The 17,680-nt window shown below is 42.5% G+C and overlaps 1 protein-coding gene across 2 annotated transcripts in view; it reads left to right on the top strand.

The window, feature by feature from the left end:
* Positions 1-17,680, top strand: part of LOC136314312 (zinc finger protein 197) — a 59,476-nt gene that overhangs the window by 10,708 nt on the left and 31,088 nt on the right. The window contains exons 6-7 of one of the 2 annotated variants that reach the window (XM_066245045.1): positions 1,846-3,270; positions 5,603-6,279. In XM_066245045.1, the coding sequence (XP_066101142.1) occupies positions 1,846-3,270; positions 5,603-5,766 (1,589 nt within the window). In that variant the 3' untranslated portion in view covers positions 5,767-6,279. Of the gene's footprint in view, positions 1-1,845; positions 3,276-5,602; positions 6,280-17,680 lie in introns of those variants that run through there. The other variant, XM_066245046.1, reaches the window with a different exon arrangement.

The raw sequence follows: 17,680 nt of genomic DNA, 5'->3' as shown, positions 1-17,680 counted from the left end.
TGTTGGCCGTGGCCACAGCCAGCTGATGACCAACCTACAGGAGAGCTACAGTTGGCGGTAGTGACTCGCCCTGACCCAGTGACCTGAGGTCCACCGTGAGATGAACTGGTTTACCTGGCACAAAGCATGGTCGCCTCAAATGTCCCTTCAGGAAAGACTAGAGCAGGGTAGCTCTTTGAAGGTGCTGTTGTCAGGACAGGTTCTGTGTTTGACAAGTCTACTCTGGAGAGGGTAGGCTCAAGAGTCAGAGATTCAGAAATATATAATTTCTACATTTCAATGTTTATTGATTTGAGAGAGAGAAGAAGGGAGAGAGAGACAGGAACATCAATCTATTCCTGTATGGGCCCTGGCCAGAGGTTGGACCAGCAATCTCTGCGCTTTAGAATGGTGATCTAACAAACCGAGCTATCCAGCTAGGGCTGCGACTTCCGCATTCAGAATGGCATGGTGGTCTGTAGGCTTGGGCTATGTGTGGATGAAAGGAACCACAGTCCTTTTGTTTAGCTATAAGCATGATTGCTCTGCCCTCTCCCAGTTTTTGTATTCAAAACACTAGAATTCAAAAGCACATATTCAGCTGTTTAGCTTTCGTATGATTTCAGGTTATGAAGATATGAAACTCAATTTTGATTTATGTTTAAATTAATGATACCTTTTTTAGTTTTCATAGCAGTTTTTATAGCAGTGTAGCATTGGCTCCTAATAGTTCAGTACTTCAAGGTCCACGGGGTCCCCACGTTTATTTATTTTTATTTTTTAATGATTATTTTATTGATTTTAGAGACAGGAAGAGAGAGAGAGATAGGAACATGGATCTGTTTCTAAATGTGCCCTAACTGGGGATCAAACTGGCAGCCTCTGCGCTCTGGGACAGTGCTCTAGTCCAGTGGTCCCCAACATTTTTTGGGCCACGGACCAGTTTAATGTCAGAAAATATTTTCACGGACCGGCCGTTAGGGTGGGATGGATAAATGTATCACGTGACCGAGACAAGCGTCAAGAGTAAGTCTTAGACGGATGTAACGGGGGATCTGGTCATTTTTAAAAAATAAATCATCGTTCAGACTTAAATATAAATAAAATGGAAATAATGGAAGTTATTTATTCTTTCTCTGTGGATCGGTACCAAATGGCCCACGGACCGGTACTGATCCACGGCCCGAGGGTTGGGGACCACTGCTCTAGTCTAACCAACTGAGCTATCCAGCCAGAGCTAGGGGATCCCCAGTTTTGGAGCTTTGCTCTTCCCTTCAATACTTTTCCCCTAGAAATTCTGAACCCATGGCTTCTCCAAATCTTGTCACTGTCCTGTCATACCAGAATCACTCCTTTGTTATACATTTTTCTTATCATACGCACATAATCTAAATCTCCCTTCAACTTTTATGTTTGTCTACCCTGTTTCTTATATTTGATTTGAGGTGCCCTCACTCTCCCCAGCTTTGCTGAGAATCATGAACCATACAGTGTCATGGTTGAAAAAGATCTTAAGAGTTCATCATTTCTTAAGAACACAAAACATCTTCTGGAAGATTAAGATCAAACATGCTTTCCGTCTAGTCTCTTGCCTTTTAATTGCCCACCTCACTGGGCTGGGCTGACTCCCCATCTGTCTGTCCAGATGGTCTTTATCCACCCTCCTCCACTGACCTTCCCCCTCTTTCTTTCTGTCCATGAATAAAATTTAAGCTATTTTTCATTTTCTTTTATTCCCAATGTGTCCCTTTATTCCTTACCCATAATGTGAAGACTTTTTCAGGCACCTAGACTCCTGATGATGCTGTTTCCTCAACAAGACAAGAAATAAGTAAAAGCTTTTTTTCTTCTTTCTTTTGGCATCAGGTGAGACTAGGATGGAGAGTTCAGAGTTGCCTCCAAGGCAGGAAATTTCTAAAGGATCAGAGCCACCTGCTGGGACATCAGGAGGCCTAGATGGGGTGGTGGCTGGGGGACCAGAGGCTGGAGAGGCCTGTGAAGATGCATTCGGGAAGCCGGAGGCACAGCCCTCGGAGGAGGAAGGGAGCAGACTGGAAAGGGACCCCTTGGAAATAACATGTGAAGATAAAATCAAATCCACCAAAGATGGAGGTGCGGACGATGAGGCACTTGGGGAACATCTGACTCTGCCTTCCAGTCCTGCAGAACTTCACGCTCTGAAGTCACAGAAATTCTATCAGTGTGATGAATGTGGCAAAGCTTTCAATCGGAGTTCACACCTCATTGGCCACCAGAGAATCCACACTGGAGAGAAGCCCTATGAGTGTAATGAGTGTGGTAAGACCTTCAGGCAGACGTCTCAGCTCATAGTGCATCTCAGAATCCACACAGGGGAAAAGCCCTATGAGTGCAGCAGGTGTGGGAAGACCTATCGGCACAGCTCCCATCTCGTTCAACACCAGAGACTCCATAATGGGGAGAAACCATATAAGTGTAATGAGTGTGGGAAAGCCTTCACTCAGAGTTCCCAACTCATTGACCACCAGAGAACCCATACTGGGGAAAAACCTTATGAATGCAGTGAGTGTGGGGAGACCTTCATTCGGAGTAAAAGTCTTACCCGACATCAAGTACTTCACTCTGGTGATAAACCCTACAAATGTAACGAGTGTGGGAAAGTTTTATGTTCTAACAGAAATCTTATGGACCATCAGAGAATCCACACTGGGGAGAAGCCTTATGAGTGTATTGAATGTGGCAAAGCCTTCAGTCGGAATAAATGTCTTCTTCGACATAAAAGCGTCCACACTGGGGATAAGCCATACAAATGTAGGGAGTGTGGGAAAGCCTTCTATCAGAACTCTCAACTTGCTGACCATGAGCGAATTCATACTGGAGAAAAGCCTTTTGAATGTACTGAGTGTGGTAAGGCATTCAGCCTGAGTAAATGTCTTATTCGACATCAGAGACTTCACACAGGCGAAAAGCCCTATAAATGCAGTGAGTGTGGGAAAGCCTTCAATCAAAACTCACACCTCATTATACACCAGAGAATTCACACTGGTGAGAAACCTTATGAATGTAACGAGTGTGGCAAGGTCTTCAGTTACAGCTCCAGTCTAATGGTACATCAGAGAACTCATACTGGAGAGAAACCCTATAAATGTAACAGTTGTGGGAAAGCCTTTAGTGACAGCTCACAACTCATCGTGCACCAGAGAGTTCACACTGGCGAGAAACCCTATGAATGTATTGAGTGTGGGAAAGCCTTCAGTCAGCGTTCCACTTTCAATCACCACCAGCGAACTCACACTGGAGAGAAGCACTCAGGTCTGGTTTGGTCAGTTTCATAGGTGTAAGTTTCTCAGAGAGCAAGGAATTTAAATTTTTTTTAAATTGTTTTGTTTGTTTAGAGAGAAAAGAAGGGAGAGTGAGAGAAATAATGGTTTTGTAGTCGCACCTATTTATGCATTCATAGATTGGTTATTGTATACTAGAAAGCCCGGCGGTCATACGAAATGACCGCTGTTCTAGATATTATAAATTGTAATTAAAATGATTTGTGCAAAGGTGTCTGCTAATTCAAACTGAATTACCCAGGGCAGGCGACGAGGACGCCCCTTTGCTTAGTGCCCCACGGGGGTTTCCCCCTTCTACTTGCTTAATTGCTTAAAGTAGAGTGCAATGAAGGAAACCACTGGCGGTACATTTCTTAAGAGCCACCGCTAGCTCAATAAATAAAGGTGATTTAAATAATAAAATGTTAACCTTTTTGCGTTTCGGTCAGCATTACTATGTCATTTTTTTGCATTTCTCTCCTGCCTTTGTTCAAGGGACTCATTTTGTCGAGACAGGCTTTTTCGTCTTGCATCTGAGGCAAGCCTTGTTTCTCTATGCTCATCAGTCTCATTTTGCCAAGAAAGACGCATTTGCTCTGCGACTGAAGCAAGCCTTGTCTTTCTTTGCTCAGTGGTTTCTTTTTGTCGAGAAAGCTGTTTTTGTGCAGCTTTAGCTCTTTTTCTCTCCTCTTCAGTGCTGTATTTTCTAGGAGGCATTCTTAAAAGAAATTACATTAAGACGTCGTTTTTATGTAAAACAGATGATTGCCAATGCAAACAAATGTTCACCCTCCCCGACACGCTCAATTTGCGTTCAGCCTTAAATTGTTTCAAAAGCAGGTGATTGCCAATGCAAACAAATGTTCACCTTCCCCCTGACCCGCTCAATTTGCGTTCAGCTGTGCCAACTTCACCCCATTGGCTAGTACAGTTACGCAAGCAACCAATAAGCTATCGGCGACAAACAGACACTTAAGCCGCATATAATAAAGATGCCCTGACTGAGGATCAAATCTGTAACCTTAACTTACCTGGTTGATGCTCCAACCAACTTAGCTCCCGGCCAGGGCAAAAGCAAGGAACTCTGAATTAAGCTTTCTTTATAAGAGGCATGCTCAACTTGGTTTCTTTTTGGAACCACTAATCAAAGTGGGCATCACCTAAATCAGGGGTCCCCAAACTTTTTACACAGGGGGCCAGTTCACTGTCCCTCAGACCGTTGGAGGGCCGGACTATAAAAAAACTGAACAAATCCCTGTGCACACTACACATATCTTATTTTAAATTAAAATAAAACAAAATGGGAACGAATACAATATTTAAAATAGAGAACAAGTAAATTTAAATCAACAAACTGACCAGTATTTCAATGGGAACTATGCTCCTCTCACTGACCACCAATGAAAGAGGTGCCCCTTCCGGGTGTGCGGTGGGGGCCGGATAAATGGCCTCAGGGGGCTGCATGCGGCCCGCGGGCCGTAGTTTGGGGACCCCTGACCTAAATGCTGTCTGCTGGGTCATGAAGGTGAAGAGTGGAGTAACAGCGCAGTCCTTCCCCAGTATTGAGGAAGTACAGACGACACATTCCATGTATTTGTAGGGTTTTCCCTCCCTCTTCTTTTCCTCCCTTCCTCCCTCCCTCCTTTATCCCTTGCTCTTTCTCTCTCTCATCGGTTTCTCTTTTGTTCAACTATTTAGAAATGTATCTCATTTCTTAGTTATGCATGCCATAATCATACTCTGTGCTTTTCAAGGACCGATTGTATCTGTCTTACTCTGTTCCACCTCCTCTTTGTTTATATTGTCATTCTCTAAGACGCTGATTCTTTCCTTTCTCTTGGCTGTGGCCCTCCTTACCTTCTTTTTAAACTTCTACTCTAATCTAGACCATCATGACTAGTATCTCCTACTCAGAAAACCTTTTCTTTTTCTCAGTTGCTAATCTATGTCCCTCAGAACCTTTCAGATCAGCCTCATTTCTCATTTATAGATCTTTCCAGATCCAGCTCATCTGTGAAAGACTTTCTTCAGATGCTTCTTCATTTCTCTTGGTCATTTGACCTCAGTACTTCGAATTAGCTGGTGCTACAATGTGCAACTGTTGTTAAATTACCTTGTAAATTATTCTAAACTTAATCCATGTGTGTGTACCCTCATACCAACTTACTGTAGGCTCTTTGAAGTTGGGTATGTTGTCTGTTTCTTTTAGCATATAATTTTTATATACTAGTTGTTAATATGTAACTGTTTTAAAACTTACCTCTCCAATTGAACCATCTTGAAATTGAGCATAACCTATTATACCTACCCCTCTCTCCCAACAGACGAGAAGCTTTTAAAGATGGAGGTGACATCTCATCATAGGATATCACATACAAAGACCTCATTAATATCTTCTACATGTACCCCTGGAATTCTTAGTACTGTTACTCCATTGCTGGTTTCTGATAGGTGTTCTATGGTGTGTTCCTTCTGTTCCTGTTTTTAGAAGAAGCAATATAGAGTTATAGTTGACTCAGATTTCGTGCCTTGAACTCTAGGTTCTGTCCAGAATCCACCACTTTCTTAGGTGTGTTTTCCTGGGCAAATCACTTGGCTTCCTTGTGTCTCAATTCTTCCATCTATAAAATAAAGCTACCTCATAGGGACATTAGGATAAAATGAGTTAATAAGTGGAAGACACTTCAAACGGTGCTTGGCACATAGTACACACTATAGTCATTATCATACTTAGTTTTATTAGGGTTACTGTTAAAAGTTTTAAGACATCTATTGGTGAATTTTATGGTTCGTATCATTTACTCATTTTGTATTTTTGGAACAGATTTCTTAATAATTGAAGTTATTTTGTATTCTTGGTATAAAATCCATTGTTTGTGGTACTTTTTAGATGTACAAAAGTAGATTGAATTTATTAAGGTTTTGCTGGCTTTGCAAAATGTTTTGGAAGCTCTGCTTAATGTGGATATTATTCTTTGAAGGGTAAACTGGGTTCGATCCATTCTTGGGGAGGAGGTTGCTCAGACAGATCTTGAGCAACATTTTTATTTCTTCAGTGATTATGCTCTTTATATTTCTACCTCTTTGCTAATTTTGGTAATATATACCTAGAAATCATTTTACTGGACTGTCAAACAGTGACAAAGTTTCACCTACTATTCTATAAAATTTTATAAAATGTAGTTAGAGCTCCATTTTCATATGTATTGTTTTACATTTGAGTTTCCTTTCATTTTTCTGTCACAATTTTATTTTATTTTATTTTATTTTATTTTATTTTATTTTATTTTATTTTATTTTTTCCATTTTTTTCTGAAGCTGGAAACAGGGAGAGACAGTCAGACAGACTCCCGCATGCGCCCGACTGGGATCCACCTGGCATGCCCACCAGGGGTGACGCTCTACCCACCAGGGGGCGTTGCTCTGCCCATCCTGGGCTTCGCCATGTTGCGACCAGAGCCACTCTAGCGCCTGGGGCAGAGGCCACAGAGCCATCCCCAGCGCCCGGGCCATCTTTGCTCCAATGGAGCCTTGGCTGCGGGAGGGGAAGAGAGAGACAGAGAGGAAAGTGCGGCGGAGGGGTGGAGAAGCAAATGGGCGCTTCTCCTGTGTGCCCTGGCCGGGAATCGAACCCGGGTCCTCCGCACGCTAGGCCGACGCTCTACCGTCTGTCACAATTTTCAAGTTTACTTTGTTTCTTTTTTGAATTCCAGTTTTTTCTTTTTTTTTGTTGTTGTTTTTTTAATATTATTGTTTTATGTTCTTTCCTGTTTTTCTTGAATATATTTTTTCATATACCTTTTTACTTGCCTCAAGTTGCCGTGGCTTTTCATTCATCTCATGTCATTTGCTTTTTTCTTTATTAGTCAATTTGAGAGCTTTTCAGTTTTGAAATTTGCCCCCAAAAAGGGAAAGTAGGTTTTCCTTGAATTCTTTTGGAGTCCTCTTGGATCCTGTTAAGGTGACAGGCCTGAAGCGGGCAGGTGAGCTGTAAATTTGTGTGACCGATGTGTACTTCAGAGTGAAGCAGGAAGGGAGCAGCTCGAGGTTTGCTGATCTGGTTGGAAGCCTCCCGCCCAGAGCGGCTTTTTGTGTCCTGCTTTTCCTTCGGCTCTTCCTTTATACTGTGGACCTGTTGGAAACTCCTTCTACATTCTCTGCTGATTCCAAATAGCTTTGTTGTAAATGACCTGAATGTGGGAAAATCTTGCCACAACTCAGACTTGATTTTACCTCAGCGACTCCAAACTGGGGAAAGAACCAATTCTTGAGTTAAGTGTGAGAAAACATTCAGTTATAGAAAACGTCATCTGCCACAGGGGAAGCGACCAATGAATGCACGGCCGAGTGGAACAACAAATGAATGCTTCCCTTCCCCCTCCCCTCTCTCCCCCTTCCTCTCTCTGTCTCACTAAAACTTAATAAATAAAAAATGCCCTGGCCAGAGATTGGAGCTTTGTCCTGAAGCATAGAGGTTGCCAGTTCGATCCCCGGTTAGGGCACATACAGAAACAGCTTGATGTTCCTGTTTCTATGTCTCTCTCCCTGCCTCTCTCTAAATAAAAAAGAAATAGAAAAAAGAAAACATCCACAAGAGGGTTTATGCTTATAAGTAAGTTTGCTCATTGTGATTGGAACACCTCGGTTATATTTTATTTCTTGTCTGACATCAGAAAATCCACATGGGTTAGAGTCCCTTGGTTTTTGAGGGCAAGAAATCAATCTTGCAGAGCTTCTATTTTGCACACATTTCTGGAAAATGTTTCTGAAATAAATGTGGAAATCTTTGAGTTATAGCACAAAACTTCTCCATCCATAACTCCCCAATGCAGAAAAGGAGTCTCAGTAAACAGTATGACTGAACCCCCCAATTAAAAAAAAAAAATCAGATTTTATACCCAGGAGATGGGTGTTACCCAGGCAGTCAAGTACAATGGTAAAGGTGCTAAGCTCACTTACCCTCTTACCTCTTACACAAATAGACATTCCATAGCTATACTCTGCATGCCATGCCTGTCATTCAGCTTTTAAAGCCAGTAGGAAAGGTGAGATTTTTGGGTGCTGACAAGTTTTTGAGTACTGTTCCATGTTGGGAGATAATTTCTGTCTAGGTGTTGACCTCTTGGAGTACTGCAAAGGAGACATTCATAAACACTTCTAAAGTGTTAGGGTCTAATTGAATGCCCCCAGGGTGGCTTTTGCTCTCTGTAGGATTAAAAACAAATTCCTTACCCCTAACATTTAAGACATGCTGTAGCCTGATGGGGCCTTGTAGAAGCACTTGGCCCAGCCGGGTAAAGAGAAGTTGTTAGGATGGTCGCTGGCCCCAGGTACCTAATGGGGCAGGTGTTTGACCCAGGATGGGACAGTGTAGGCTTATTCCTCACTGACCCACAACAGTCTTCCCACTGATACATGCACAAGGCAAAGGGCCTTGTTTGCACCCAGGGGGATACCCAGTAGGAGGGATGCAGATTCCCACTTAAGGCATGTGACTCCTTTATGTGAAAACACAGGAGAGAAATGTTTGATCTCTCCCACTCCCCCCCCCCATCTGACCCAGGCGTGTTCCTAAAGTGCTGCTGGGGGAGGACTTACCAGCTGACTAAAAGTATTTTTCCACCTTACGTGAGCCCATCCATAGACCTGAAAGTTTCAAGGGTGGATGTATAGGTGACATTTTATGATGCTATCTAACAGGCCTCTCCCCCAATTCCCTTCCAGTTGCATTGTCTTATAGGATGAGGGATTTACAAGATAATCAGTTTCCCCTCTTGATGCCATATGGATTGTGAACGGCATGCACAGGGCCAACAGTCATCCAATATTTGGGTACCATGAGAGTAATCACAGGACTCTGCATTCCTTAAAGGTAGAATGAGTGGCAACCTCGCTGCGTGCTCAGGGCCATGGGGCACGTAACATACAAGCCCAGCCACCAGAGTGGCTTACATACTTTGATTCCCGTTTAGGTAAGATTGATAAGTGTTTTATCCCCTCACTAAGGCAGTGTTGTTCTCAGGGATAGTAGGGTTCAGAACAATTGTGATTACACCATACCTGAGGCAATGCTGGCAAGCCATAGAGTATGTCCTGTGTGAAACCTCTCCAAGTCAGTGTTCGGGCTGCCTGGGTGTAAGCAAAAAGTAAAGACAAGCTCTCACTGGGGAGCTGAGCCACTGATGCCCTAGGATTTGACATGCATGGCCTATCATAGGGGTCATTTATGGGAAAAGTGGTCATGACAGCTTCTACCATGCTAAACTTAAAGCTACTGACAACAGAATTCTTCAGTCTAAGCCAGTGGTTGGCAAACTCATTAAGTCAACAGAGCCAAATATCAACAGTACAACGATTGAAATTTCTTTTGAAAGCCAAATTTCTAAAACTATATAGGTAGGTACATTTCTTATCAAGGTAGCGCCTGCATGTGGTATTTTGTGGAAAAGCCACACTCAAGGGTCCAAAGAGCCGCATGTGGCTCGCGAGCCACAGTTTGCCGACCAGGGGTTAAGCTATTCATTTACTATCTATGTGTATTCATTGTCAACATCTGTCATAGTGAGGAGCACTGGAACAATGACATAGCTGTAGTTCTTTAAAAGACTTTTGAAAGAGAACCATTTGAGGAACTCTAGACAATTCAGTTCTTCTCAGGGGCTTTCCAAGACTGCCATTGAGAGTGGGTATGGGGGTTACCTGGACAGCAGAAGCAGGAACAGCTGGATAACTCCCTCAAATCTGCAAGAACAGGAGATGTTGCACATGTGGTAGAGGGCCTCCGATTATGCTTGTATAGGGGCAGAGGTGAAGGTGTTTCACCTGCCCTCCCCCAAATAAGCAGCTGTAATATCCTGGCCAGCTATAATGTCCTGACACCAATGAAATTGGTGTCAGTTTCAAGGGCAAAGCCATCTCCTGCTCCGCATCTCCAGGTTCTGGAACTCCCTTTTTCCTCTTCTTGGGGTAATCATGAGTTGGTCACCACTTAAATATGTTGTTCCTCAAAGAAGTCAGGTGTATTACTTTGCAAGGGCTACCACAACAAATACCACAGAGTGGGTGGTTTAACAGAAATTAATTTTCTCATGTTTTTGGAGCTAAAAGTTCTAGATCAAGGTGTCATCAGGATTGATCTCTTCTGAGACTTCTTTCCTTGGCTTGTAAATGGGTGTCTTCTATCTTCACATGGTTTTCTTCCGTGTTAGTCTACCTAATTTAGTTAGTATACCTAATTTCCTCTTCCTATGAAGATTTTGATTGTATTAGATTAGGACCCACCCTAATGACCTTATTTAATCTTTATTACCTCTTTAAAGGCTCTATCTAAATATAGCCACATTGTGAGGTCCTGGGGTTAGGGCTTCAACGTATGCATTTTAGAGGAGTTGTAATTGAGCCCGTAATATCAGGGTGTTTTTTTTTTGTTTTGTTTTAATATAAATTTAACTGAAGGACAAGTCTGGATTGTACTGCCCCAGAGAGGAGTTGGCCTTATTCTCAGGTACACCCATTTCCCCTGGTTGAACACCGTGGCCACTGGCTGGGCTGCATTCCAAACGGCTCCTCCATTTGTCTTACTCCCAATTGACACCTGACTTGTCAGTACTGTGGCAGGCACATGAATGATTCTCTGGTGTGAATTCCTCAATTTGTTGTTGTTTTTACTCCTTATAGATTTTCATTTTGGAGAGACAGAGAGGAAGGGAGAGAATCCACTTAGTTGTGCATTCATCGGTCACTTCCTACATGTACCCTGACGGGGGATTGAACCTGCAAAGTTGGTATTTCAGTACAATGCTCTGACTGAACTAACTGGACAGGGCCTGTTTTCAACACTTTGATCGAAATATAATTCACATACCATAAAATTCATCCATGTAAAATGTACAGTTCAGTGGTTTTCATATATTCACATGTGTGTAACCGTCACCACAATCAATTTTGGAAGATTTTCACCACCTCAAAAAGAGTCCCCGTACCTTGAACTATCCCTCTATTTTGTCTAATTTCCCCCCAGCCCTAATGTTTTATTTTTGCTTTTCATTATGGAGAATTTTAAATATGCACACAAGGCCTGACCTGTAGTGGCGCAGTGGATAAAGCGTCAACCTGGAAATGCTGAGGTCGCCGGTTCGAAACCCTGGGCTTGCCTGGTCAATGCACATATGGGAGTTGATGCTTCCAGCTCCTCCCCCCTTCTCTCTCTCTGTCTCTCCTCTCTCTCTCTCTCTCTGTCTCTCCCTCTCCTCTCTAAAAAAAAATGAATAAAAATAAATAATAAATTTAAATATGCACACAAATACAAAAAAAAGGAAAAGAAATTAAGGATTGTATGTAAAGCAGTATGTTTTAACAACCTGTGAAGCAAAGATTTAACTTGAGTCAAATCAAGCCTCTAATCTGACATTTCAGTTTACAGGAAATAAGGATAATTTGATGAAGAAACCATCAGACAAATTCGGTGATTTGTGATTTATATAATGTGAGATGTTGTATAAGACTTGACCTAGACTCTTCTAAAAGTCAGTGAAATGAAAATATTGCTCAACTATTTTAGATTAAAAGAGACTCTTTAGAGACACAACCACCAAATGTATTGAGTGAACTTTGATTTTTAAAAATGCTGTAGAAGGCATTTGGGAAATAATGGAAATATTAGAATATGGAAATATTGGGATAATGGAAATACTGGAATATGAAATAGCGTATTTAATAGTCCATTTGATATAGAATTATTTTTAAATGTGTTAAGTGTGACAGTTGTACTTTGGTTATGTAGAAAGATGTCCTTATTCTTTGGAGATGTATGCCCAATATTTAGTGCTGAAGGATCATGATCTATTCAATACATTTCCAAATGGCTCAGTAATAACAACAAACAATGTATATGTATGAGGAAAGCAAAAACTAATGTGGCAAAATGTTAACAGATGTTGACTAGCTAGGAGGTATATATTATATATGTTAAAAAGTTTTAAAATAAAGTTTGCAAAAGGTAAAAGGGGATTATGGATGGCTCATTATAACTCAGTATGTTTAAGAGAAAGACAGTCTGTCGCCTGACTCAGTGTGGCAGTAGATAAAAGAACATTGGATCTGTGGTCAGAAAACCCAGTCCAAGTCTCAGGTTGTCCACTGCTAGCTGTATAAGCAAACCATTTTACATACCCAGGTTTTAGTTTTTTGATCTAGAAAATAAGGATAATTAAGCTTTTTTCTTTTTTTAGATTTTATTTATTCATTTTTAGAGAGAGAGAGGAGAGAAGGGAAGAACAGTAAGCATCAACACCCATATGTGTCTTGACCAAACAAGCACAAGGTTTTAAACCAGCAACCTCAGCATTCCAGGTCAATACTTTATCCACTGTGCCACTACAGGTCAGGCTGGAAGTAAAGATAATTTTATATCACATAAATACTGAGGCTTAAACTAGTTAACACCAATAAAAGCTCTTTACAACTTGTAAAGCAATATACATTGCAGCAATGAGTCCTATTCACTTTTACACTTTTGAAGTATCTTTTCATCTTTTCTTACAACCTGAGAGACATAGCCTCAAACAGATTGTGAATTCCCAAAGGGAAGCATTGTGCTACCATTATTTTAACCAATAATGTAAGACCTGACTAACCGGATATTGATTTTATTTACCCAAATATAACTTTTAACTTCTTTCACCAGCAGATGTCATGTTAAAACACTGAAACTCTGCTGAATATTTAGGCAATTGTGAACACTCCAAACGCCCTGATTCTGAATAGTGACATCATTCTGGACTGAATGATTTTGTCAGAAAAAAATATGCTTGTTGATAAAGGCAACAAGTTGGATAAGGGGCCCTGGAATTTGTATTTTTAATATGTGTCCCAATTATGCTCTCTTAAGATTTGAGAACGTCTGGGGCTAGAATACTAACCAGTTATCATTACCCTTTGTAACTAGATACGGAGTTAGCTGCTTGAATCAGAATTAAAGACCCCTCCTCCAAATAATAGTTGAAAAGCAAGAGCAAGTTAATTCTAATTGTCCAAATGCAAATGTACATAGTATTCTTCTTAAGTGTTTCCTGATGTAGTGGCAATATTGTTGTGCCCCTGAGTTCTATTTCCAGTGTCAACTGGGAGTGTGAACTTGGGTAGATCTTATCATTTCCCTGAATCTCTCCCAGTCTCCTCTAGGAAATGTGGTAGTTATAGTGCCACTTACATGAAATGATGGATAAGAAAGCTCTAAGTATTTATTACATATTTGTTGATTGATAAACTTCAAATTTCAATCCTCAAATGACTTATTTACCCACAATTATTCCCTAGATTATTCTGACTGCCCTATAGTGATACCTCCTAAATTTACATTTGTGGCTGTGATTTCTTCACTGAATTCCTGACTCCTATTCCAACTGTTTGACATTTCCTCTTGGATGTCTAATTGGCGTCTTTAACTTAACACATCCAAAACAAAACTATTGACCCCTCTCTCTAAACTTGTTCTTTTTTAAGTCTACTGTATTTCCACAAGACAAATCTTATTCTAGTTGCTTTAATCAATTACCATGTAGGCACCTTCCAACATCAAATTCATTAGGAAATTATGCTGGCCATGCCTTCAATATATAGGCAGAACCATTCTGCATCATCTCCCTCTATCACTGCTGAGCTAGTCCAGGCCGCTAACATTTCTCATGTGGAATACTGCAGTAGCCTCTTTCTATTGCTACTCTTGCCCACCTTTAGACGTTTCTCAACAGCAGCTGGGGAAAATATTTGCAATGTTACGTCGTGGAGTGAAACTTTCATGCAAAATTTATGTCAGAATGACTGAGGACTGAGAGCAAGAAATAAAGGATTTATAGGAACAGGTTTCTTGGCTCTTTTCATATGTGATAGCTAATAAATCTTTGAACATATGGCGGGAAAGAAAAGATAAAATCATGTCAGTCCTCTGTCCCAAAACCCTTCAGTGTTATTCGAGATACATCAAAAAGCCGGTATGATCCGAGATGTGAGCCCTCTCTCCCTCCTGATTTGAAGCTTTTGCTTCCTATGTACCCTTTATAAGAGACACTCTCCCTCAGACACCTACAAGCCTCAGCTGCTCACTTCCAGTCATCTGTAGAGCAGTCCCACCGCCACATCTCTCTTTCACCCCTTACTCACTACCACGGTCCACTTATTACTGTCTCCCTGACTTGAAGGTAAGCTTCATGGGCAGCGACTTCATATTCTCCCCTGCTGTATCCTTAAAGCCTGGAACCGTGACATAGTAAGCACCCAAAAGTTATTTTTATATGCTGCTGACAAATGGCAGCTGATCCTAGCATTGAGACTGAAAGCGTGGAATCTCTAGACGGAAAGATGACTTTTCCGTTCAGCAGCCAGAACTGGTGGTGTGACTTCAGAGAGCCCTAATTCGAGGCATGCAGCCTGGGCGTGGGTAGCGTGGGTCCTCTTCCCGCCCTACCCAAGTCTCTCCCAGGCTCCACCCCTTCCAGGGACCTTCTTATATTGGCTGAACCCTCCCAGCCCTTTCGTCCTCCCAGCCAATGGTAGGGCAAAAATTGGGAGGGAGGTGGGGCCCGAGCGCTAATTTACCCGACTGGCTCGCGAAGTGGCGAAAGGACTCCAGTCTCCCGGGCACAGAGATGCAGAAACCTCCCGATGCCTAGAGGGGACAGGGAGTTGCGGTGCGGGTTAGTGGGGGGCTGGGGGGTTTGTGACGTAATTCCTTCTGTGCTTTGTTCCAAGACGTGGGTCAGGCGCTTTCGGTGAGGGGTATGTGGCCACCTGGCGTGGGGGTCCGGGGGGTTCTGGGGTTGGGTGGAGAACACAGGCCGGGAGCCAGCCCTCCTCCTCCGCTGCCGGCTGCGGAGACGCGGGTGCGGCAGCTCAGGGGGTCGTTGTGGGCCTCCCTCTTCCCCCGTTGGGTGCTGTCCCTTTGTTTTGGGTTTCGTCTCCCACTAGGCACTCGGACCGGGCAATAATAGTGCCAGAACTGTGTCATCCCTGCCCCTAGCCAGTGGGCTGCCCTGGTAATAGCAGTCGAAGTCAGCCCAGGCTCTCAAAGGACCCTGCACACTTGATGTTTGAGTTAGGTTACCGGTCCGATACCCGCTGTGTTCAGTTAGGAAACGGACCCAGAGAGGAGGGCAGTCTTACCCACAGTTACTCATTCATTCAGTCAACAAATACTTACTGAGCACGTAAGGCGTGAGCTAGGTCCTGAGTTTCAGTTGTGTACAAGGCAGAGCTGGAAGGCTTGGAAGCAGAGTCTGGGAATCCGGAAAGGGAGACACAAAACATGTTGAAGCCTAGATGGGGTTATTAAAAAAACAACAACTCCTTCAGCATCCTTTTAAGACCTCATTTTCCTTGTCTCTCTAAAGACACTTGACTCAGCGAAGGTCCTCTCTCATCTCCTTTCAGCAGACTTTCGTGAGAAAGCTGAAGTGCACAGAACTCAGTTGGAATACATTTTGCAGTTAGAGGAAAATATAGAGACTTTTAGATATCAACAGAACAGGTGAAGGGGAGTGACTGTGATCATTAGCCATGTGACATTCTGCAAATCATTCAACCTCTGGGAGCTCTGTTTCCTTATTTTTAAAGTAAGAATGATCATTCTTACAGTGTACAATTAATAGAAAGGAGAGTTACCCACAGAGAAGATGCTGCCCTGAGTGTCCACTTGGTGTACAGAATGCAGAGAACTCCCATCATTTCAATCCAATTACAGTGAGTCAAGACCCCATTAGAAACTTCCATACCAAACCTGAGGAAGAGATCAGAGAAGATCTGTGCTGGGTAGATCCTCTGGAGTAAGGCTGCTATGCACAGGAGAAGGCGAGTGAGTCTCTTCTCTTAGGCAGATGACACCTGCACTGTGAAATTAGTCTGGTTACAGGAATCCTACCTGTGAGAGAATGTGGGGACCAGGGCCAAAAGGGAGCATTTCTGGATGGTGATCTAGGTGAGAAAGAAGTGGGGGGAGGAGGGCTCTGGACCTTGAGGAATAGAGTTTTGGGATAGGAGAAAAGGTGATAATACTAGAACTCAAATTTGTCAGGAGGCTTGAACTTGAGTCCAAGCTTCCCTCTAAGTTCCAGTTTTCCCATCTCTATAGTTTGATATAAGACTAGGTGGCCTGAGAGAGTCCAATCAACTGTAACATTCTGAGAATCTCTGAGTAGTTGGACTAGGTCAGCCCTTTAGGGAATTTAGGCCCTTTGATGGTCCTGTTGAGACAGAATAGCCAAGGATGCAAATACACTGTCATTGTGTTCAAAGAATTCGAAGTACAAAAGGGATGAACCAGGTGGAGGAGGGGTGGTGGTCATCTGTGAAGAATGATCATCTCACCATTCCTATACCCAGATGGAATTAGGTAGAATCCCAAACTTGTTTTAATTTAACACTTCAAATCACATAGCATTTACAGAGCCCTCTTTGTGCCAGTCACTGGGAGGGATCCACATATGAATAATGAGGACGGACACAGACATACACACAAGTAGTTCTAGTATAAGGCAACTCTAGTTTATACTTTTTTATCATTCATTTTAGAGAGAGAGACAGAGAGGGGAGGTGCAGGAAGCATCAACTCTCTTATGTACCTTGACCAGGCAAGCCCGGAGTTTGAACCGGCGACCTCACTGTTCCAGGTTGACTCTTTGTCCACTGTGCCACCACAGATTAGGCAAGGCAACTCTAGTTTATACTACAGATTTGTTACAGTGTTTTCTGGAGTACAGAAATTTTTATATGGTTAGATTTATCAGTTTGCTGTTAAGATGTGCCTTTATTTTATGCTTAAGGCTTAGGGCCTTTCCCTAAGAGCAAGTAGTCCTCTGATATATCTTTTATTTGTCTTTTTTTTCCTTTCAATTTTTACATTTTACTCATCTGTCTCAGTGGAATTTATGTTCAAGTATTGCCTCTTATCCTTTGCTACATTGCAGTGAGTCAGTAACCAAGGATCATGTGACAACTGCTCAGAGGGCATGAACAGGAAAGTGATCCTAGTGAATTAAAGGAATACAACCTCCCTAGATAAAACTCTGTGTGTGTGTGTGTCTCAATAGGACTCTGCCCACTGTGGGTTCCTTATAGCCTGAAATAAATGGTAGTCCAGAGATTAGAACACTCACCCCTCAGTCTCAGGGATTTGTGGGTCAGAGATGTGTGAAGCCTCATTGGCCCTCATCCATTTGTTGGTTGTCTTGAGATTGTGCTTGTGTGCACAGTTGTCTGGATACCCCTAATGTCCTCCTGGCCCTATGGTGTTATCTGTCCCTTCTACTTCTCCAGCCAAGACCCCACCTCCTAGTCCCTGGGCATTCTTCCAGGGTTTCTGAGGGAATTTCCCATGTAGCCAGGCAGAGTGCAGATAGTTATGCTTCCTT

The sequence above is a fragment of the Saccopteryx bilineata genome, chromosome 10, assembly GCF_036850765.1.
Source record: "Saccopteryx bilineata isolate mSacBil1 chromosome 10, mSacBil1_pri_phased_curated, whole genome shotgun sequence".
Lineage (NCBI taxonomy): Eukaryota > Metazoa > Chordata > Mammalia > Chiroptera > Emballonuridae > Saccopteryx > Saccopteryx bilineata.
This window is presented reverse-complemented; position numbering and strand designations above follow the sequence as displayed.